The sequence below is a fragment of the Numida meleagris genome, chromosome 2 (genome assembly GCF_002078875.1).
Source record: "Numida meleagris isolate 19003 breed g44 Domestic line chromosome 2, NumMel1.0, whole genome shotgun sequence".
NCBI classification, from domain to species: Eukaryota; Metazoa; Chordata; class Aves; order Galliformes; family Numididae; genus Numida; species Numida meleagris.
In genome coordinates this window covers 24,576,596-24,601,235 of record NC_034410.1, presented here as the reverse complement: position 1 = coordinate 24,601,235, position 24,640 = coordinate 24,576,596, and the positions used below count along the sequence as shown (strand labels likewise).

The window sequence follows — 24,640 nt, the reverse complement described above, 5'->3', positions numbered from 1 at the left end:
TATCATCAAGCAATTTACCTTTCAGCAAGCACCAGGGAGTTGAAAAATCATTTAAAATTACAGAAGGCATGGTGCTCAGATTCAATTCCAATAAGCAAGGTGTTTTCTTCATTCTTGGCTTGGAATCCAAACGAAAAGGGATAAAAGAAACAGAATGTAAACATATATGGTAGCCACCTACCAGATACTGATTGTGCTCTGACAGTAACAACGCTGTACATTATTTCAAAACTAACAAAGTATAAAATTATCCTCTAAAGTCAATTCCTCATCTTATGCTCTTATACTGTTACTTTTTATGTTCCTCAGATGCATTTAAAAACATCTAATTTGCTGCAGCTATGTGTGCTAACTACAAAGTCTGCCAAGGAATCTCGTAAGGAAGAAAATATTCAGTTTACAATGTACTTGGAAGCTGGATTTAGATGCTCTGAAAAAGAATCAAAGATCAGTGCTAGCACTATTATCATCCAAATTATTGAACAAGCTTTCCTACCAAGAAATGATTTATCTCAAGAAATTTGTACTTTCTGTAAAAGAGGCGCTTATTTTCTGAGAAGCAGATCCATTTTCCTCAAAAAGCCAGCCATAAGAAACTAACGATACGTTCAAGATTCCAGGCTGTGTAGTAAATATCCAGCAATATCATAACTCTGCCAAAGACAGAGACCGACAACACCGATGTTGATACAGAAATATTATCTTCAATTCAGGCAATTTTGCAGTATTATTGCAAATAGTGTATCATAATGTGTCTTAAAACTTAGGCAGCATTGTGCTGTTAGCTCTGATGTATCTAGAAGTGGAGATTATCTTAGTGGATTGTTCTTCCAATTGTGTCTCAATTGATGCTTTTAAGATATTCATTGGGTCTTTTTAGAAAATTTGTAGGAATTCCAGAGTGGGCATCACCACTAATGACAATGAATCACTCTGCCATTGCTTTTCTTATTTGATAAGAGGAGCAGATGAGAAAAGAAAAATTTCTTGCAAGGCTTTCTCTATGCTTAGTACTTTGTATTCAGAAGTTTAAACTAGAAGTAAAAAGGCAGGAGGGGTGGAAAAAGTGTACATGACATCACAGTTTCTAAATGTCACAAAAAAAGCAAACCTGAACAACAGCAACAAAAAGAACCACGCCCAGCACACCGGTAAGTTTGTGGCCTACATCTTGACAGAATTTACTCAGACCAGTAAAATAGGGATGCCACTGAAATGGCTCAGAAGCTTCGCGTGAATCTTTTGAGCTGCCACTTTGAAGGTTTAGTAAGCACCCCCTCCAGGGGCTCAAGAAAAGTGTTGTTTCTACTCTGGGACAACTAAAGTAGATGGAGGCAAAAGTGCAGGAGATCTCACAGTGGCTGTAGCAACACAATGCCTTCTGGTCAGAGTGTTTCTTAAGAGGAATGCAGATGTAACCATAATCCTAGCAGCAGACACGCTTTATCAGTGGCTGCAGCAGGGCCACCTCACACACACAGCCAGGATGGAGCCCTCTGAGAGGCTTCTAGAGCAGTGGCTGTCAATGGAAGTCAGCTTACCTGGTCGCTTTGGGCTCTTATTTCCCAACTTCTTATGACTCCTATTCTGTAACACAGCAGTGAGCTGTCTGTCCTAAAGAGCTGCTGCTACCTGCACAAAGTTCTTGTTATGAGTGTGCTTCAGAACAACACGTATTTAATACGTGTTCCTTGCCCTCTCCAACAGCTAGAACTGATAAACTCTGTAGAGAAAGCAGCGTGGGATTGCCACCTGAACTGGTGATACCCTGAATGTTCCATGGTTAAAATGTGTTAGTTTAATGGTCCTGGTAAATATTAGAGATGCTTGTGAGTTTTATTTATTAAATACCTGTAAAATGCAATTTCACCCTGAAAAATATTCGTAAGTACCACAAATGACTGCGTATCTTGTGTGTAACTACCTCATTTATTCATGCTAGAGGAAAAACACTGTTTTCTTAGTTAACAATTTTGCAAACTCCAACAAATAAGATGGAACTTCTGTTTTACTCAACACCCTAAAATGCTGATTCAATGCAGCACTATACAATGAAAATACCACCAAATTGTACAAACCAAAAAAGCAGAACCTCAAAGGTCCCAAACCAATAACTGATCTGAATAAGAGGTGACACTGCTCTGAGCTCTGCCACAGACTTGGAGCTCTGCCACTCCACGTAGAAAGATGCCACATAGAAAAAGAAGCCTGATCTTCAGCTGAGCATTATGAGGAGTTTGCAAAGCAATAAGTGCAAAAGCAATAAGCCCTGCACTAGTGAGGTAGGGCCCTAATTTCTTTTTTCTTTAATAGAATTCATTTCCTTTTTCCCATTTCCTGGAGCCAGGGACATTCCCGCACACAAACAATTTTACCACCAACATAAGACATCAGAACTCACTTCTGTCTGGGAGTGGTGCAGCACTGTATCATGGGATCCTTCTAAAGCAATATGTTTTTATGATAAATTCTTTGAACAATTATAGTTGCACTGCAAGCAGAATGTCATTCCTGTCCTTACCCCTCCTTCTATCCCAATCCATTCTAGCACTCTGTGCTACTTCAGGACGCATATGGGCTTTTATGCACCTCAGCAGCAGGGTTCCTGCTCCTGCTGTCTCCCTGTGCCTCTCTGCAGGCTCTTGAGCTCAGGCCACTGTCCTCTCTACTCAGCTCTTGCAAGGCCCCATCTGGAGTACTGTGTCCAGGCCTGGGGCCCCCAGCACAAGAAAATGCAGAGCTCTTCAAACAGGTCCAGAGGAGGGCAACCAAGACGATCAGAGGGCTGGAGCACCTCTCCTATGAAGAAAGGTTGAGGGAACTGGGCTTGTTTAGCTTGGAGAAGAGAAGGATCCAGGGAGACCTCATTGTGGCCTTCCAATACTTGAAGGGAGCGTATAAACAGGAGGGGGAATGACTGTTCACGAGGGTGGATAGTGATAGGACAAGGGGGAATGGTTTTAAACTGAGACAGGGGAGGTTTAGGTTAGATATGAGGAGGAAGTTTTTCACTCAGAGGGTGGTGACGCACTGGAACAGGTTGCCCAGGAAGGTTGTGGATGCCCCATCCCTGGAGGCATTCAAGGCCAGGCTGGACGTGGCTCTAGGCAGCCTGGTCTAGTGGTTGGTGACCCTGCACTCAGCAGAGGGGTTGAAACTAGATGATCTTTGAGGTCCTTTTCAACTCAGGCCTCTCTATGATTCTATGATTCTAACAGGTGAATTTTGGACAACCTCCCCCTCAACAATATGAATACTGTGATAAGAATGATCTCAGAAGAGAGTGGGTTCAGCTGATCTAGTTCCCCTGTTGATATCAAGCACCACACAAGCTATTCATAGCAACAATCTCACACACCACAATAGGCAACGCAAACAATATCCAACGTGCCGTGACTGTGCCAGTGCCAGGAAGTGCTGCTAACTGGGCCAGACTGTAGCTGTATTTTTTCACTGTAGTGTGTATGCTTAAAGATTAAAAAGGTCGTGAAAATTACTACAGTGAGTAAACCGCGAGCCAGAAGAAGTGTAATTGAAAATACAGGCGGCTCCGAGCACCCAGCAGTGCATCCCACAGCCACAAATCTGAAGTGAAGGACGAGTCAATATATTGCAAAATGAATACAGGAGTCTGATAAATGCAGATAATGGATTTCTTCTGCAACTTCAGTGCAGAAAGCACAAATATACTCAGATTTATTTTGTTGCTATCTTCATTCCTGACACAATACAAACCTCATGCTAACTTCTAAAATGCAGTTATCTACTGAAGCAACTGAACCATGAATGAGTACTTTGTACAAGGGGAATAATTTCTAAGTAACTGGAATGCAAATATTCCTCTAGAAAATACTCTTTTAATAGAGCTGAAATCAGGAGCATAGGTTGTATTTTAATTGTTCATTTCTTTGTATGTTCTCTGGCTATATTGATTTTTCTATAAAATTTTGATTGCATATTTAAGTAAACAGTATTTAAATAATCAGTTTAAAGTTAGCAGCTACATTTGATCTCTGTGGTTAGTGACAATATTTGAGTTTCTCCATATTGCTCTAGGCAAAAAAAGAAATATCCTGATGACTTTTGGGGCAGCTGAAGTCTGACCAGAAGGAGCTTAGACAGATGGAGTCCCTGCCTCCATGTCTTTATCTCTTGTTCCCAATCCCTGCTATGGCAGAAGCCCTGGAATGGCAAGCTAAGATGGCAGGGAAAAGATGAAAGTTTCTCTGAAATAACACACGGTCACGGAGCAGAACCTCTAAAAAAGAGGGGCAATACTGCATTCTACTACATTATTCTATCTGCATGAAAATCCAAAGACTGGAATGGGTAAGGAAGATTTCTACCTGAGGAAATAACCTAGAAAAGTTGATTAAAAATAAAAGGTTAGTAAGAAAATATTTAGCAAACATGGTTTCACTAAAGAAGTCAGTAATTTTTTCAGCAAATTAAACCAAATGGGAAAAGCTGCCTAAATCAGAAGTTAAAATGATGTTATTGTTTGAAAAGTAAATCTCTCCATGAGTCTAGACAATGACATGCCTCCCTATAATGTAAATATCAATGAGAACAAAAATACAGACAGTTAACTTCCATCTACAACAAGAGGAAAGAAAAAGGAAATGGCCTTGAATTTGGCCTTCTGAAAGTATTAACTGTCTATAGTTATAGAATAGATTATAGAAAAGAATTACTTACCCAGAGTCAGAGCTCATAAAACAACAAAGTTCACCTCAGCACCTACTGTTTAGGCTTTTAAGACACATAGATGAGGGCAAGATGACTCTCAGGGCAGAACAGGAATAAATAAAACAAAAAGAAACAAATACAGGTCATCTCTTTCAATTCTGTTGACCTTCTGATTCTCTGTGGACGGAAGATAACTAGACCACAGTGAAAAGGGCAATTTTTCAATACTTAAAATAGACTTATTTTTATCAAGCAGGTCTACTAATTGCATCGTGATACAAGAAAAGTATTCTTAAAATTTGTAATCATGTGGAATCAAACAAAAAAGATTTGCAAACAAGCCCATTTTATCTTCATGTATAATTAAAAAGTACTTCAGAACAAATTTCGCTACGAGCTACTCAGTGGACAGCCTTTTCAAAATCCAATACAGTTGAGGAGTGGTGAAGTTTTGAGGGAAATTTTTCCAAGGTACAAATTACAGCAATAGCACAGGGAAGGATCAAATCACACTGATGGAAACTACACAAAAACATATTCCTGTCCTACCAATACTTGCATTTTGGACCGAAACAAGGCAGTTTTCACATCATTTTTTCCTTTCCATTACAATGGACTGGTGATTGCTGTTGCTGGTTTTCATTTTACTTACTTTTTTCCCTAGTAGTGGCAGAGAAACTAACCTAAGGACACTGTTCCTTTCCTCACGTGATGTTTAGAGTAATTATTAATAAGCTGACCTATACTGTGGTCTTTCAGCCACCACTTTACACTAATGCATCACGTTGTAAATATCACAGTTCCATCAGGCTGTATTAGCACACTGTTTCATCAAGTGATGTATGATCTACAATGTATTTTAGATCAATTTTAATATTTTGAAAGGCCAGAAGGGTTACTGCCAGAGGCAAGATGACTGACCAATCAATGTGTTGACAGCAGTGAAGTGAACCAGCATTACTGGCTTTTAGTCCAACCACATGTGTTTGGGCAAGAGATACAGGATAATCAGTCGTTTTATCTAGAGATTAAGTTAGTCAGAAGATTCCAAAATTAGACAAAGCCGAAAAATGTGAACATCTGGGCATCCAATTTGAGCATCTCCTTTACAAATAATAATCCAATGTAACTGAATAAGCATGCAATTACAGTAAGTCTACAGCGAATCTCTGCCCAAACTAAAGAGCAAGGTATGCAAACTGTTGTTTCTGTATACACATGCCTTGGTCGTTACATGGAATATGTGTGCCTTTACGAGAGCCTAGGTCTCAAAAATGAAGAGGCTGCCAATCAGGACATTTTTACTGCTTTACGAACTTCTACATGTCGGTGTGTACGGTGCTAATTACAGGCACTAAACAATGAAAATCTATCATGTCTCTGTGCCATTCTGTCCCTGTGGGAGACAGTTCTGTCTCCTGTTGCACAAATCCCACCAATGGGCAGACCAATCCCAGCCTGACTCCGAGCTCAAGCATGGCAGTGAGTGGTAGGGATCCAAAATATCTCTGTTGGGGCTATGCTCCTGGTTACAAGTATATTCTAACCACACAGAACATTCAAAGCTCCTTTTTAAAAGAACATTAAGCACCCTCAGTTCTTGTCTCAATGAAACCTCAACGTGAGTTAAACAAAGGCACTACGCTAACAAGTAGCACTAAAGTGCAAAGTACTGTAGAAAAATGTTTTCTAATAAAGCTGCGTTTTTTTTGAAAATGAACTATTCTTGATAAGTTCGGAGAGGAAGCTGCAGACAACCACAATAATTCACATCTCTCCATTCCCAATCCAGTTCCCTATAGCTAAAAATATAATACTTCCCTTAAAAAAAAGACAATTGACAGCATTCTTGACATTACTATAATTACTACAGATCTGAAGTAACCCCAATTGTCCATGATGTTACACAGATGAGATTAACTAATCACTTCAGAACTGAAAAAACTCCTACGAGGTGGTACTATTCTAAGACATGACCAGCTCTTACTGGATGGCTCTAGGTCACTAGATCATGAGAGTTTATAAAACATTGCTTGTGAGGCCACAGTAACTTATCCTTTGTGATGTGCAGAAGCAGACCTTCTTATGGACGATCATACTGCTTAAATTTTACACATGCATGCATGTATACATAATATATTTATATGTAACATGTACACACATACACACCTGCACCCTCCCAGGTTGCCCAATTGTGGATGGCAGGCAGAAGTCCCCTGGTCAGTAAGTTCTGGAGATCTTCCTAGTATGAAAAGCCCCCTCAGATATTTTGATTATCAAACAGGTAGCAATACAAACAATGCAATTAAGCTTCATGAAATAAATATGCTATTATGGTGTAACAGCTGATTTTTAGCTGACTGGGCTATTTACCTTCTTTGTCAGTAAGATCACAACCACAGAGTGTGACTTCCTTATCATACAGTAGCTATACTTTGAGGGCACTCTCAATCTGTGTCTGCACAGTAAATGCAAGTCCCCAGCTAAGTACTCTACATGCAAAGGATGGAGGGAGCTAAGAAAGGTGATGTCCATTGTAACCATCAAAATTGAAAACAATCTCTCTTTAAAAGTAATGTAAAAACTTCACTTCCTATAGCTTAAAATCATACACAACAGCTGAGTAAAACAGATCTTTCTTCTGAAGGTACCAGCAATCAGAGAAAAGTACATGCTTGATGACCCGATGAAGACAGTCTTATTCCAGTCCCTCCTAAGAGTGGATAATTTCATTAAGTGATTACTACTTACATGCCCAATTAAGAAGAGAGAAAATATGGACCAACATGCTTTAAGGGCTTTATAGGTGAAGAAGAAATACTTGTAGTTAATATGACATATGACAAGCAATTAATCTAACCAGGACACAGCTAGAATCCAAGCTTAAGAAGGCTTTTTTTTCTTTTTTTTTTTAATTACATTTTCTATAAACATTAGCATTTGTCAAAGTGGAGCAGACTAACCACAAACACTGGCCAATAATATTAATGATTTTGATATATCAACCACCTTCTCTAAAGCAAATGTGGGGAATTTAAAACAATGCAGTAAAACTAGCCCAGAACATTCATTCTGAGCTTTTAAATGCAGGAACTTTGAACCAAAAACTAAGAGCTGAGTGACTAAATGGAGGCACAATCAGTAATAGCTCATTTTCTGCTAACTTGTAAAAATATTCATGACAGCCAAGCGTTAGTAAAAGCTGGACAATAAAAGGTCTGGAAGAACTGATTAATATACACATATATTTAAAAGGAAAAGAAGGCAACATTAGCATTATTCATATACTGGAGTTTTATCGGATGATTGCCAGGTGATCTGCTCTAAAGCAGATCTTAAAAGTCTATCACCTTCAGCAATGCTTGTTACTTCTTCAGAACAGTATAAGTAACAATAAATTATTTTTTTTCTCACTTTTATACTGTGCACTCAACCTCCACTAACTTTTTCTTGACATTTTATATCTTACTAGTGTTTCTGTCTTTCCAATTGACAAGTCTGGCCAAAGAAACTGTTATTTACATTTATGTGGAATCTTTAAATAGCAGGGCTTTAAAAAGCATCAATGTAATGAGGATACTATCTGCAAATTCTGATACAAAAGTTTGGGGTTTTATTCTAATTTATTTGGAAACTCAGCCAAAATAGTGCACACTAGTGTCTCTGTGCAGAAAGCCATAGAAAACTGTAAATTTACTTCAGGAAACACAGCCTTTCTATCTGCTACATTCTCAGTTTGCAGTATTAAATTATGCTAAGAAAGGTCACTAGAGCTATAACAGAGCTACTGCAATTCATAACAAAAGCTATGTTCCATGATGATAAGTATCACAGCAAGGTATATAATTAAGAGTGGCTATAACAACAACATATAAATTAGGTACTTATGGATTAAGCAATCCCTTGGAGGATTCTCTCTTGCCCTAGAAAGTGTGTAACAAGCTCCTTAGATAGAAGGCAATAGCAATTAAGTATTTGAGGGAGAAATAGTACTATAAAGAAAAACAAAAGCCAACAAACAGTAAGAGAAAAAATCTGAATTCACAATCTAAACATGTCTGTCATTTTTGGTGGTTTATTTTAATACACTTACTGGTATGGTTTCCACCCATTAAATCTGCTGACATCTGTTGGCTAAAGAGCGTATGTCAGATTATCCAGAAGAGCAATATCAAATAAACATGAACTGCTTCTTAAGGTGACAGGAGGGAGATGCAAAACACTGCAGCTATTATCAGATTTTTTTTCTTTCTTGCATCAATTTAATAATCCCAGGTGCCCTGCACACCAGACATACAATAATCTTCATAAATCCTAATTCACAGCCATACCATCTGTCAAAAATATTTTTCACGTCTGCTAATAGATACGCTATATAATTGCTCTCACAGCAGGACAAAAATACATGGTTGCACTAATTTGCCTTACCAGTGGAACAGCTCATTATCAAAAATAACCCCACTACATTACTGGGGCTTCTAGCACTCTGCATACACAAAACTAACCACTTCCATTTGGTTACTTTCTGTAATCTTACATTCCCAATGAAAGCAGATAAAGATTGAATTATCTGGAAATTGCTCTATAATAACGGAAAACCCACAAGCATGAAAAGATAAATCCATAATATCTGTTTCTATTGTGACGGTGTTGCAGTTAGAACTAGAAGCTTTGCATTTCACAGTCACAAAGAGACTAATTCAAGTTCTCAGTCCTGCAGAGCGCTGAGCACTTTGGCCCCCATCCAGAAAAGCACTTAAATGTGCGTGCAATTTGTAGTCCACGAGTCTGAAGCAGCTTCTGTGGGATGGCATGCACTTGCGGGATGGCACGTGCTTTTGGGGATGGTGCATGTTTGTGGGATGCTGTGTGCTTGATTGTGCCCAGAGCGCTCATTACTCTGCCTGACATCCAAGTTCCCTAGGATCAAATGGACATCAGCATCCTCGCAAGCTGGTGATGGAGAAGAAGCTCCACATGGGACTCTTCACAGCAGGAGATTCTGTTTCTACTCTGTAGGAGAATGAAGCTGGCCACTGAAAACACCCTTCCTCCAACAAGGCTGTAGATATCTGCAGTTCCTCTAACAGCACTACACGCAATATGAAAACCTCACAAGACAATGCAGATTGCAGTGACAGCCATTGCTATAGGAGCTTCTGTTAAATGTCACCAGTTGCAGCAAAACAATCCTGTCTCAAGATTTTGTTTGTGCATTAATTTTATATAAATTAAGCAATACCATACAAACATATGTACTTGAGAATTCAATAACTGTGCAGAAAACAAGTCCAGAAGTACCTAAGTAAGTGTGAAATTCCAAAGATTATAATGGTTACAAAAACATACCCAGAAAACACATGCTTCAAAAATTAAAGTCAACCTCATTTCCCTTTCAGATAAGGAAGTGACCCATAAACAAAGTATGACTTTATTCTTTAAATCATATTTCTAAAAGAACTTCTTCATGTTCCACAAAGTCAACACCTATTAAGTTGTTAAATGGATAATGTGTAAAAACACAAGCAAGTTTCCAGCAACTTTGCTATTCAACTGTGCATGAGAAACATCTGGTATTACTTTGCAGATTAACAAATATATTTTAACATACTGTACCATGTTTCTGAAGTGTTCTTGTTTTAATGCTAACAAGTTTATTACTTCAGTTAATGGTCTATGTCTCTATGACATACTGAGTATATAATACAATGCTTTTCCACTTTTCTTAAATTGGTAGATTTCTCCCACAAATTTATAAAAATACATTCACTGCTGTAAATAGAAATATTGTTTTCCTAACAGCCAGAACTATCGGTTTCATTTCCATGATCTCTATTTAATTTGAGAAATTGTTAACTCCATTGAGTAAACATCAAAGTCCAAACACGTGAAATCCAGAGACTGGAATTAAAATGCTGTCTCTTAATTTAACTGATGTTGATCCACACAAGCATTTTTGTGAATGTAAGTCTTTCAATATAAAAATTAAAATAAATATTTATTTTTTTTTCATGATAATACTTGCTATGTTGTTTTGAAAACTGCTTCTTTCCTCTAACTCATAAGCACGCAGTTCCTATTCTGAAGCTCCACAGAACTACAATCACTGGCAGCTTGCAACACCTAGTAAGAACACCACATTAAGAGAAACTATGTCTGTGCAGTCATTAACCACAATACCATGACATTTTACTGCCTCAGAATGGCAAAACACCTTACTCAGCTGTGCATGGATTCAGAAATCAGACTAAAGTTGTTATTAACTCTAACTAACTTATAATCTTATGTTATCAAAAGGTAAAGCATTCACTACTTATGGTGAACGAAAAATTTCTGCATAAGACACAGTTTTTAATTTAAAATTTAAAAATGAGAATCTAGAGCGCACCCCCCCACACACACAGTGACCACTCTTAGATTAGCAACACTGACACACACATCTCTGATATACCAAGGGCTTACAAGGACTTAGCAGTAATAAATACTACAATGGTACTGGGAAGAGAGAGAGACATGGTTAGTTTGAAATGAGAAAGAGACAGGGAAATAATGGGTTAAGGGAAAATTTTTAAAATGCCACAAAAGCATCAAAAAAATAAAATGAAATGTTATCTTGCAAATATCTAAGACCATGCAGCAATAGAAAACAGGCTCATACTTAATGCAAAAACATTTTCAGTGGAGATGATGAGAAAAATTATGTGAATGCTATATGCTGAAATCGTCTCTGGAAAGGTATACATAGATTAAATATTAAATAAACAAGCTAAAGAAAAAGATTTTCATGTTTACAGCCACACAGCACTGAAACAGAAAGCAAACACACAGTAAAGAAAGTCCATTATGCTCACACATTTACAACATGCAACTTGCAATGGTAGCTGTGGAAATAACTTATGCAAACGTCTGACATTTTCCATCACTGCTCACCACACTAATACTTGCATGCAATTCATTAACGCTCCAGCCACAGTTTCACTGTTGCAAATTTCAAGTATAAAAACAATACACACAGCAATAACCACACAGTCCAACATTATAACTGTATCTTATTCAATTCAGTACTGGTGGCCATGACAGTATTGCCATCTAAATATTAATGATGCTTCTTTTACGATAGATGGCAAGAAAAGTTGAGTAGGCACTTAGTCAACAGATGTGAATATGCTGAAACCTTCTGTAGGACATTCACGCTTCTCACATGAGCTGCTATCAAAGTTTCTTCGTGTATGAGTAAAGGAATAGTCTCTTACCTGTGGAGGTTGGTCGTACATTGGTCTGGTCTCAGGAAATGAAGTTTTGTCCTTTGTCTCTCTATTTTGATCATCAGCTGTGTCACCTATCAAAGTCAGAAAATACCTATTAAATCACTAAAATCCTTCATATGTTAGGGAGGAAGAAAACATCCTGAGTCTTCCTAAAATCAAATTGTACAGTTTCTTTAGAAAGGGTGAACTCTGTTGCTGAAGTTATATTTTACATTGAATGCAAGGAAACAAACATTGAGAAGTAGTCTGCAAAAACAGAGTAAATGTGTCTCTATCAATTAAACTGAAAAATACAGAGAAACAGAGAAAAAGAAAGAAAGAAAGCAGGGCTTCTCTTTTTGAAGACTTTAGGACCATTAAGTTCTAACAATGGTGACATGTCAAGCAGAGGAGATGCAGTAGTGTGAGGATCTGGTGTAAGGGCCTCAGCCGGCGCACGCGTTAGTCATGTCTCAGGCCCAGGCCAAGCTAGGAGGACACACACATGGTCACTCCATTCTCATTTACAACCTAGGTTCTGTACAGGGGATATCCGTGCATGAGTGCCAAAAAAGAGGAGCAGCACACAGAGAAATTCCCTGGTTTTGGCCATCCAGGAAAATTACTAGAGGACAGGCTGGCCACTACCCTTCTCCCATGGCATGGACATGGCTACCTCTGCCCAGGATGTCACTGATTACACGGATTCCAGTTTATTCCAAAAGCTGCAGCTGGTGCCAATCTAAGATGGGCAGCAAAAAAACTGGAGACAGAGTAATTAAACTGGCTTTAGAAAGAAAAGCAACATTAGGAACTTTCTTAAAAATGTAAAGGTAGTAAAACAAATCTACCAATCAAAAAAGAAAAAAAAACAACCAACCCACTCAGCCAATCTACTGTAATTGTCTGCCTGAGAGAGGCTGTACAAGAAATTGTGAAGATCCTGTGGTTTAGCTCCTTACGCTGTTAGCGCTACTCAGCAAATAGTTTATAAGAAGAGACAACTTAGAAAGATGAAAAAGGTTCAGTTGCATAATCCTGGTTTTATTTTTATTTGAACTGATGGTGCTTTCTGCAGCAGATTATTCTGAAAGCCTGCATTCTTAAAAAGAGTCTTGCAGCCACAGTTCTAAATGAAAGAGTTCGTGTTTTTCAGGTTCATTAAGTTTTGCTCCTTTGGTAAGCCTGTGCTTTTGGCTTTGCTGTTCATTTTCCCCAGAGGCTGAGCTAGAAACGGGGCACCTGGAAGAGCCCATTGGGACAGCGGACAGCTTCTGGTGGCACCTGGATACACGCAGCCTTGCACCAAGCTGTCACCCACTCCCAAGGACCCTTGGGTACACTGCAACACCTCGTAAAATTTCTTACGAAAACAAATAGTAATATTTAGTCATTGAGTATGCTTTTAATATATTTTAATAATCATAGGTCACTAATGCCTACTAGCTCCATTAATGCCTAAGCTTGTCAAGATCTTTTCTGGAATTGAAAAATGCTTCTCACTAAACTAGTTAATTCTCTATATAAAATACTCCAAAGTACTTGCATTCACATCATCTCCTTTAAAAAAGAAAGGCGGTGGGAGGAGCGGAAAAAAAAAGTGGGAAGAGAACAAAGGAGACTGGGAGTCAGTTCATCTGCATTTCTTCCCCACAGTATTCTGAAAAACAAAATTTGTAAGCACCTATAAGATAATGATATAAGTAACGGCCACAAAAATAAACTATGGCAAACCTTTAGTTTACACGTGTAATGAAGGAGAGGACTGCAAAGAAAAATTAACAGAGGTCTCGTAAATGCTACCTGCAATGAAATATTGCAAAAACTCGAGGAGGTATGAAAACAGTTGGCAGATGCATGAAGAGGAGAATAAAAGATATATTTGGTACATTTGCAAACAAGTTTAAACTAGCAAATTTAGCAAGACCAGCTTCTCCAGAAATAAGGCTACTTAAGAATCAACTACCTGAGGAAGCAGTGGAATGTCCACCTCTGAAGGATTTTCGAAAGAGGCTGAAGAAACATCTGTTATGAATGCTTTCAGTCCTGCCAAGACAAGGAGGATGAATGACCTTTTGTGCTCCTTCCCAGTCCTATATTCAATAAAAGATGCAGGAGGAAAAACACAGGATACCCCTCCCTGAGATCAGGATTTGTCAGGGGAACTTGTGCTGGCTGCACGGAGCCTTGTGAAGATGTGAGCAGGCTGCAGCTAGCTGGACAAAGCCTAATCAGGAGCAAAAGCACGGAGCTGGTTAGCCTGTCAGCACCAAAGGGAAAGCTAATTGAGATCAGTGAGATGACTCACATAGCGTATAGTTTGGTGTATGCATAAACATAGCAAAAGAAAGTTACAAGGGAAATTTTTTCTCCTTATCCTTACAGATCATCCTTAGAAAGCACTTGAAAGTTTGTATATTCAAAGAAACAAAAGACCAATTTGATATGTGCTAATGCTATCCAGAATATACTCTTTTTCCTGTGATTAGTTTTCCTTAAGATGGAAATAAATTGTAGCTTGAAATTAGGACCAAAAGGTCAAAAATGTAAAAACGTTCACAAGAAAAGAAAGAACAAGAATAGCTCATTGGGAGGGAAATGAAGTAACTTTTAACATAGAACTCTGACATCCAGCTCTCACAGGTGATAAGTTCATAATATCTATGGTGTTTCATAATACAAGCTGACTTTGTAAACTGAGCTTTAACACAGATCTTCTTGCTAAAAAAGAAAAAAAAAAGTGCAAATGGGAAAACCTAAGCATCCTTCCAAATTTTCGGGTATATAGTCCTGCAAAGATAACATATGAATAAAAAGATGGGTATTTGAATTAATGAAGTTATAGGCAGCTGTAGACTAAACTGCCTAAGATGTCTTTGAGAATAGAACAGTATTCTGAATAAAACACTATTTTTAGTTTTCTTCTTTGACTGGTTCCTATCTCAAGTATCCAAATAGATTAATCATCCTCATTTCTATTACCCCAAGTGATTAATTAACTTTCACATACCTCTCTAAGCCCTGCCTCTCCTAGCTCCACCAGTTCTCAGTCTTATCACATGTGCCATAACCAACCCATCTTGTTTTGCCACCCCCATTTTTTTTGTTCAGCTTGCCTTGGTTTCCCATTGACCTCAATTCTAACCTCTTCCTTAACTGCAAGTCAAAGTTTCTCTTCCCTTATCAGTTCCAGCTTCTCACATGCTTCCCTCTGATCTGGTTTTCCCCTTTTCCCTACAATCTCTTCCTGTCTACCCAGATGGTAGAATGGTGGATGAAGGTGAACCCCAAACAGACAGACATTCTATGAGAGCAGACTTTTGGGAATGGGAACTAAGATGGATTCTTTCAAGCACCTTACAAATTCAAGTTTATAGTCCTTGACCAAAAAAATAAAAAGAACTCTTACGCATTCCTCATATAAATAGGTATGTAATTATAATTTTGCCAAACTAAGCAACAGAGATCTGGCTCTGAAAAAATCATGAATACATGACCTTAGTAGGCAGGGCTACCAGCACTCCCCATCCAGCCTTTCATCAGAACTGAATGGTAAGTATGTTGATAGATAATGCCAGAGGGACCACCGTAATCATCCTGCCTAACCTCCACATTATTATAGGCAATAAGATTTCTTGAATTAATTTGTTTGAACTAGAGCAAGTTTAAAGCTGTATTTTAATGAAGAGATAACAGGCAAAATGATTCACTTTACAAGACAATTAGATTCTGGCTCATATATCCTTCAGTTTAAAAGCATTATGCAAAGTTTTAGTCATAAAATTCATATTAAAAAAACTGAAGTCATGTATTTAATACATCATGTACTATTTTGAGAATCTAAGCATTAGTAATGAAGAGATGTGGTGTGCAATGTAATGTGGTTTAAACATCAACAGCATAATTAGTGATATATAGGAGATCACTTAATATACCAGGGAAAAAAATCGTGATTATTCCTGAAAAATATTATCTTAGTGAACAATGGAAATATATTTTCAAATTTGAAAAGAGAGCAGTAGACAATTATCCTGCTTTCCAGACACGCCCAATTGTCAGCCTTGGGAGGCTGTTTTTAAGTTATATTAAGCCTCTTTCAGGTCCAAATGAATGATGTTGCACTTCAAGGTCAGACACAGGTTTTTTCTTCCACTCCGTGCTGGATTCGCACCAACATTCCCCACGTTCCACCAGTACCTTCTTCTTTTCCACAAACTGCAGACAGGTGCCGACCAGGAAAGAAACACCCAGGCTAGTCTGCAGTATGTAAAACCCCTCAGATGTCAGAATTTTTGGCATCTTCAACAATTGGCATTTAGCTGCCTATCCGGACCTCAGAAACTCCTGTATATAAAGGTTCAACCACAAGTTTGGCTTCTACTCAACAAGGAAGTGGGGTTTCTATTTATACTCTTTCCTCTCCCAGCATTTTGTCATCCTCACGCTGTGTAGTCTCTTGATCAACAGACAGCACTTAAAAGACTATCCCACCCTCAGTCTAAAAAGGAGAAAAGAACCGTAAATACATGTTAGAGCCTTCTTTAACTTAGACTGCTATTTGTCCTGGTGTGTTCAAGAATCCAATGAGAAACTGAACCACGTGCAACACAGCAAGCAGTAATGAGATACCAAATACAAAAATTTCCACCTTCGGCTTCGGAAGGAAGATTGTTATTTTCCATTATACTCTAGTTAGTTGTTGAACTATTTCTTGCTTCTCACCACTTTTTCTTTCCTACCTAAAAATGGCAGGAACAAATTGTATTCTAACTTCTGGTTGGAAATAAAAAGACAAAAATAAAAAGACAAAGAGAGGATTAGTAGGATCTGAAAACAGGAGATGCTGATGGTATGGAAGCATAGAGGTTTTACTGCAGTTTGTTACTCCTTTTTCCTACTCAGAAACCCTCCACTCCTTCACTAGATATACACTAGAGATAGACACAGCAATTTAAAGTCACTAACAGAACATCAAACTTCAGTTCACTGACAAATGCAACACTATTATGGTATCAAACTAGGGAGGTATTTAACTACTGTAATTCCCTCTTCACTCTGAACATATGACTCTCAGGTCTCCCTACAACCTCACTTCTTTGCAAACGGGTTTGATAGCATTGCTCTTCTCCTGCCTCATTCAGTAGCTTCCAGCTCCTTCAGCATGCATTTGCTTCCAGTCTAACTCCAAGTTGATCTATTAAAAAGTTCCTCTTCCCTTCTCTGTGCATATAGCAGACAAGCAACCAGCAATGGATCTCATGTTTCTGCTTTTCTCCTCACTACTATTTCCAGCCTCAAGCTTTGTCTCAACTGCTGTGCTTCTTTACAAGAAAAGTCCAAAGCCACATTCAGTGCCAGAGAAGAGTGCTGAGCTGCCACTCCAGAACATCAGTGAAATATCTTTTCCAGGCACATCCTGCCCAAAGAGTGAGGTGCGGTCTGTAGTGGAGTTGTTCCAAGGAACACAGATGGCAGTATCCAGAGCACAAAATTGTGCTGATTTTGTGAGATCAAGACTGTTAACAGAAGGCAGAGGAAAGAACTTCAGAAATATTTGCTAATGATCATGTATTGTATAACAGTACAGCTAACTGTAATAAATTCTAAGTGATTTGACACTTCCCATTACAGGTTAACATATTACTCACTGATCTACTTCAGTCAAATAAGGCACTGGCCATGTGCTGTCTTCTTCAGTGGGAGAGATGGGACACAGATGGATAGGTGGTTCTTCTCTTTTCTTAAAATGGGACTACCAGTTTGTACAGCATTTGTGCTATACAAACTTCACATTAATTCTTGTCAGCTTCTATATGCATATGATCAAGACATAGTAGACTTATAAGAATATATATAGTTGGCAAAACAATGAAGTCATCTTAGTTTCAGATCATCTCATACTGGTTTCATATTAGAGCTTTTCATATCAACAGCAGTTTCATTTCAACAAGCTAATAATATCCCCTTAAAATCCAATACATCAGCAAAAAGATTCTCCACAGCTGCAACTTTCAGCAAACAAAGAGTTTAAGAGTTCATGCAGCATAAGGGTGAATGAGAAGGAAGTCGGTGTAAGCCCACGCTAAGGCACAGCTCTGTGTTAGTCTAAGCAGACCCACAGTAAATCTTCATCAGCCTTATATTGAATTTCAACTGTGCTTTTATAGCTGGGTATTAAGGTGCCGATAAATGAAGCTTTTATCAGGAGTAAAACTTACCACTATCTTTTGTAATTATTCTGATGAACCATAAGAAAATTCATATAAACATTGCAGAATGAGAATTTTGAAAAAATTTCTTTGGTTCTTGAAAAAGTTTCTTTGAAATTGTGAAAAGAGAAGTAGAAAATGTAACAAGGTAAACATTATCATGAGTGTTCTGCATCTGCAAAAGGTCCGGTCATTATTAAGAGGAAAAGCAATCGTGATACTTCCATGCCAGGCAAAAACAAACACAGAGGATCAGTCCCATTCTGTTTTACTGGTGTGGTGCTTCCACGCAAGTACCTCCTCCATTACGTGCTCCTACCAACCTTTCCAAGTAGTCCACAAAACCACTGAATTCCTTCACCACTTTCAGTAGACCTCACACTTCCATTTTGCTGTTTGGAAATCCTGTTTTTGAGTTCATTACTTTATATGCTGCCACACCTTCCTTATCTTGGATTGTTATCAGTGTCTTGCTATGCAATATATCTTTAGTACTGAAGCAACCAAAGCAGTATGGATGGGAGTAAGGGCTTACAATACATTCAATCACTTTATAAGCAAGAAGTTGAAAACACCAGCCATGCCACAGAAGTGTATATCCCCCAAGTCACCTGACCCAACATTCATGCTTATCTGAACAAGTGCGTCCATGCCTAAGGGAGAACTTCCAAATTCTTCATTACTTATCCCGTGTTAATCTGATAGTGCTCTACAGATAATCCACAGCATATCTATTATATGCTAACATTTTTCATGAATGTTGTCTCTAAAAAAATTTTACCTGATTGCCTGGCACGCACAGATTAGCTGCTATAGGCCAGCTTCCACATGTATTCAATTGCAGATCCTGAAATTACTGAAGAATCTGCAGTTCTCCCTGTCATTCACCTTCTCTGTCAGTAGAACCCCTCTACTTCATATAAAAAAAACCTTCTAAGCTCAAGTGAATCATACTTTACTGGGGAAGCAAGTAATGTAATGTACTTTTTTTTTCCTTTTTTTTTTTAAAAAAAAAGTTTTATAAATTAATTGCTTTCTTTAGACTTACTGTTTGAATAATCACTAAGAGCTTACTGCCACAGCCAACTATACCAGCTCAGTCATCCCACAGAATAACTAGATTGTTTTCAGGTTAAGAATAAAATAAGAAGTCCCTTAAATTTTTGGATGTTTGGAAAAATTTAGCTGTAAACTATATTATCTCTTTCCTTTCCACCTCACTCTCAAATCTGCTTCCTGGGTAGTGACTCATTATAACCCACCTTTGTTATATGGGTAGTCTGGTATGCAGCAACTGCAAAAGAAGCAGTTTGAAAGCTCTCTTAGGGTTACAGTCTCTTCCTGGATCCTTTTTGTTTTTCCAAGGGAGGGAGGTAAAGATAATACTCTTTGCCTTTATTTGTTCTATTTCTCTTGCCTAACTACATCTTAACCTTTTATGAGGATATGAAAGTCATGATCTACACAATCTCTCTTGCATGTTCGTACCTCGATTGGAAGGATGATAAAAAGTTTAAACTCAGAACAATAAAAGCCTTTACCGCCTCAGTTCCTTACGAGCGGTAAAAGGCTATATGGAAACAGTAACAACAACAAACTTAGCTGAAGACAATGGTACAGCTCACGGAGTATACAGCCCGTGAGCAATCTCCCCTTAAAAACATTCTAGCAGTATTATTTTCTTGCTACTAGTCCAGCTAACCTAGAGAGAAACATTTATAATAATGATCAACTTTTTGCACTGAAATTAAAATCTTTTCACTGTCCACATTTCATCGTGAGGCTGAGGCCTCTTCCTATTTTATTCACGGTGTGGTTCATTCATCCTGGTCAGAAGAAAACAGCATACTGGAGGCCACCTTGGTCAGCACAGCAGGGCGTTCTCCTAGAACCTAAAAATCTGCAGAGTAGTCTGCCTGATCAGTCTCTTGGTTACACCGTAACTTCCACACCACTAGGGCCAGCATGTATTAAAATGATTTGTCTATCAAAAATTTTGGTGTGGATAGTCTCATATTTGCATATGAGAGTTGCTACATAAATGCAAATAAACAAATATTGCAAATTTAAGCTGGTTTCCTAAGGAATTAGATTTACATAACCAAACTTCTGCCCCTGCTAAGACAGGAAAACACTGTCAAATATGGCTGAAAGTGGCACAGATACAGAAGAATCAGATTTTTGCAAAATATAATCATCTGCAGCTGGGCAGTAAAAAGAGACTGAGTACCCTTGCTAAAGGAGAATCCCATCACTCTCTATTTTTCTAGGCCTGTTGGTAGCACAATTAGCAAATACTGCTGTGGTTGGTCACTGCAAATGATGACAAGGGAAGGGTAAGAAACAAAAGTCACTACATAGTGCAGAGAAATAGTTATGGCTGTTGTAGAGGGGCAGAAGGACTAGAAGATCCTCAAGGAGCTCTTTGAGAAACTGAGCCACATCCTGTCCCGCCAACCGCTGTGGGAGTTTTGCAGTCTGAGGAGCAGATGTCCACACACAACCTCATCCCAATAATTTGCCTCCATCTGTGAGCAGCTACCTACAACACTCACACTCGTTATTGAGAATATTTTTGTCTTCTAAACACTCTTGAAAGCTTCTCGGGAGAAGAACTAAAATATAGGACAGAACACTCATTCAAGATAACTTCTACAGTACATAATTCTAAGAAATCTTCTCCAAAGTCATCAATTCCAATTTAGAGTGCTACCGTCCTCCCAGACATGGCAATCCTCTACTCAATTCTGAAACAAAATTACACAGAATTAATTTAAAAAATAAACAACGCACATAAAGTTATATGGATTCACAGTTTGTATGTGTACATGTGACTCACAGGCACCAATAAACCTTATGCCAAAAGTTAAATCATAATATCAAAGCTTTTCTTCAACATGTTTTAGACAAGCCCCACAGTATTTTGGGTCAGGAAGTTTCCTACCCTTCATTCTTCTGAGTGATTTTCTAGAAAGCAGCCTTATTGCTGGGATCCTGTGTCGTTGGGACAATCTACGTATATAATGGTAGTTCTAAGGGGAAAACCTTATGCTACATCCACTGTTGCTTTTGCATTTCAGACACGTGCTTGTAGTATATTTATGAGCATAGCATATTTTGTTTTCCTCTAAAAAAAAGTATAAGCACTCTTTTTGGAGTTTGTGTAGTAGCAAATACAAGTTTATGAATATATCTAAAGGTTTTACACAATGGTTCTGAACATGAAAAAAGGAAAACCTACATCTAAAAGCAATTATAAGACATTATTCCAGCACCTCTGCCTCTAAAACCCCTTGAAATATTAGTTTTGGTTTACAACATTAATTTCATTGTATTGCTACCACCTTCTGAACTACCTCAGCCTCAGGAAGGAGATCTAAAATCTAAAGGCAAATCAACAAAAGAGGTTAAGAAGCAGTCTCCACACAAAATAAAATATAAATCCATTTACTCTGTCCTCAGAAAAGGCAAAAACAGTGCAGCAGCTAATCTTTGGGCAGACTTTTCTCATGAACATCCAGCTTCACAGATGATTAAAGGACAACATAATTTTATTCATTTATTTATTTATTTAGAGCACGTATGTCAATAATGTGGATTAACTTGGATTAAAGTGTTATTTTCCAATTACTTTTGTGCTTTAAGCTGGTTTAGTATTTCTAGGAACTTCATTTTACAGCCAGCTTTGTAGGAGAAACTACACTATGGAACTTCTTCTTTACTTTTGACTTGTATGTAAACAACATGGAAATGTTCACTTTAACATATTATCAGTAGACTATCTGATTTGAAAGGCAATCAGACAAACTGTAGCAAATATTCACAATTTTTTTAATATGTATGGCTTCAGCGCATTAAAACCTTTTTAACCACTGCTTGGATCTTCAATTACATGTCAAGATTACACAGAGTGGCATCAATTTATAAAAATTTAAAGCATCAGCACAAAAATGCGCTAGCAGAATTCCTCAAAATCACGCAAAGAGGAAAGCAGAAGCTATTACGGTGGACAAAAAGGGACAAATAAGAATTTCTGAAAAGACAAAGAAGCTTAGTTCACATAGTCTAAGAAAAAAACAACAACAAAACAAAACACTAAAACGTCTATTTACAAAGATAACAGTTGAAAAGATTTGGGTAGTATGTTTTTGTATGCTTGGGTTTTCAGTGAAACACCAAAACATTTGCCTGAACACAAAAAACTGACACTGCCCACAAAGCAAAGAGAAAAAAAATAGTCAAAAGAATTGTGCAATATTCTACTTTTTTTCCACTAAAAAAATTTGCCAGGGCTTTGTACTGTATTCTTATCACAAATGGAAAAATTGAGAAAAGGCCACAGCTCCCTGTAACTTTCATCATTGATTGCTAGTGCTGTCTGATGGCAGTGATCATATATGCCTCCACTGTACATCAATCCCTTCCCAAGCGAAAGTTCCCAGTAAGGTACATCCAATACATGGAACTTTTCTGCAGAAAGTTTTCACACAACACAGAACAGAATGAGTACCTATTTCAAAATCCAACACAACAAAAGCAGACAAAGTCACCCCACAAAAACAAACTACACACCTCTAGCAACTCCCCCCTGGCTACTGTTTGAAGAAGTGCCATTCAGTCTGCAACATGAACACTACTACCCCAGGGTGAGTTTTCACAGCGTGGCTGAGTCCGGCTCACAGCTCCGTGTGCCAAAAGAAGCAGCCCTGCCTCTCTCCTAGGTGGTATATCAACAAATATGTACGTAAGGTTTGCAATTTTTATGCATTTTGTTTAAGATGCATTGAAATGAACCCTGAAGATCAAGAATTTTACAAATGAGACCAAAACAATCATAATCATATTGCTTCCCATTTCTAGCCATGTTCCTAACCATTTCAATTTTGAATTCAGTGCTCACAAAGGCACAGACCAACAATATCATTGTGCTGTCTTCGTATAAGACAAGCCCGCAAACTACCCCAGCCCACACACAAAGGGCTGCATTATTGGATCCTATTCAACTGTCTGAAGACTAGCAATGAAATTCTAGGTCACAAAGACCTGAACACTTGTGTATGATAGGCGGCCGCTATGGTGGATTAATGATTTTCACAAAACAATACCAAATCTGGTTTCCATGATGCAGTTACTGCATTACATGTACTCTACTCAGGAGCATGCCCTGTATTTGGAACATAGAATTCTTATGCCATAACCTACCCACAATTATTATATAGCCACGTATGCAACGAGAACTAGAAGGAAAAAAGAAATACAGGGCCATGAGCACAAAATGACACTCCTTCCTCCCCCAAAGAACACAGCTTCTGCTCAGAAGACAACTGATCTCAAGTCTCCTTCAAAGAAGAGGTGGGGAACGCTGGCTGGGTGCCTGCAAGCCCAGCAGCAGGACAGATCCCACATGTGGTTGTGGTCAGACCAACTTGGCTGACACAACGGGTGGGCCCCTCCTTCCTCTCCACTTTGGGTTGCTTGCTCCTGCCATTGCCCTCGTCCATTCTGGGGCTAGTGAAGTTCCCCAGGGCATCAGTTCAGCTCTCTAGTCCAGAAGGACTCCTGGCCGAATCTGCTGTCGCCTTAGCAAGCAGATCCAGCTACCGCGTACCTGAGCAGTGCTGCCCGATGAGAGATTAGAGGCAATCCAGTGCCTCACCCACATCTTCCCTTTTCTATCGCTCAACCCCTTTGAGCCAATTCACTTTATTAGGAGAGCACAACACTAACCCAGAAGAAAGACAACTCACAAAATTGCAGAAAGCCGAATGGCAAGACTGTAGAGTTTGCAGCAGGATGAAGGACCGGCCCTCCCTCAAGAGGCCAAAAAATCAGCCCAGATAGCCTAAGATGGGGAGATTTTCCAGAGGGAAAATTTCTGTGTAATATATAATCATTTGCCTTTTTCTTTTTTGCCTGGAAAAGAGGGACAGCCTGGGAGGCAACGCAAAGCCATTTGCTTCCTCTGAGGGGAATTCCTCTTCCCTCTCCCTGGAAGGCCCTGCCCTTGCTGTGACCTAACCCAACAGAAATCAATCCACCTGTTTGTCTGAGAACTGAGCTGGTTCACAAAAAGTCCAGGGAACACTGGACCTGGAGCAAAGGAAGATTCACTGGAGTGAAAGTAGCACCTTTGTTTTGGGTGGCAGCAACGTTGCAAAATCAGATTATCCTATCTCAAAATCACTACTGGCAAAACAGCTCTAAGATGAATAAGATCAGACATAGGAGAAGATGGCATAAAGGATTTTGCCTTTGAAATATCCCACTGTAGTTAACTTTAAAGCTTTTGTGGTTAGACAAAATTCCTTTGCTTTACTGTCCTGCCCCAAAGGGACTAATTAGGGACTAAGGCCTAAAACCAGTCTCCAACTTTCTAAGAAACTTGGAGGTTAGAAGACAATGACGATTTGGAACTTGCTAAAATGTAGGTGTGTACAATGTACAGACTGTTTGGGGGCTCATTTACTGGAAAGGAGGACAGCTGCAACACAGGCA

The 24,640-nt window shown here is 38.6% G+C and overlaps 1 protein-coding gene across 4 annotated transcripts in view; it reads right to left on the bottom strand.

The window, feature by feature from the left end:
* Positions 1 to 24,640, bottom strand: part of UMAD1 (UBAP1-MVB12-associated (UMA) domain containing 1) — a 70,769-nt gene that overhangs the window by 5,660 nt on the left and 40,469 nt on the right. For all 4 annotated transcript variants that reach the window (XM_021385965.1, XM_021385966.1, XM_021385967.1 and 1 more), the window contains one exon: positions 11,943 to 12,028. In XM_021385965.1, coding sequence (XP_021241640.1) covers positions 11,943 to 12,028 — 86 coding nt within the window. The remainder of the gene's footprint in view (positions 1 to 11,942; positions 12,029 to 24,640) is intronic.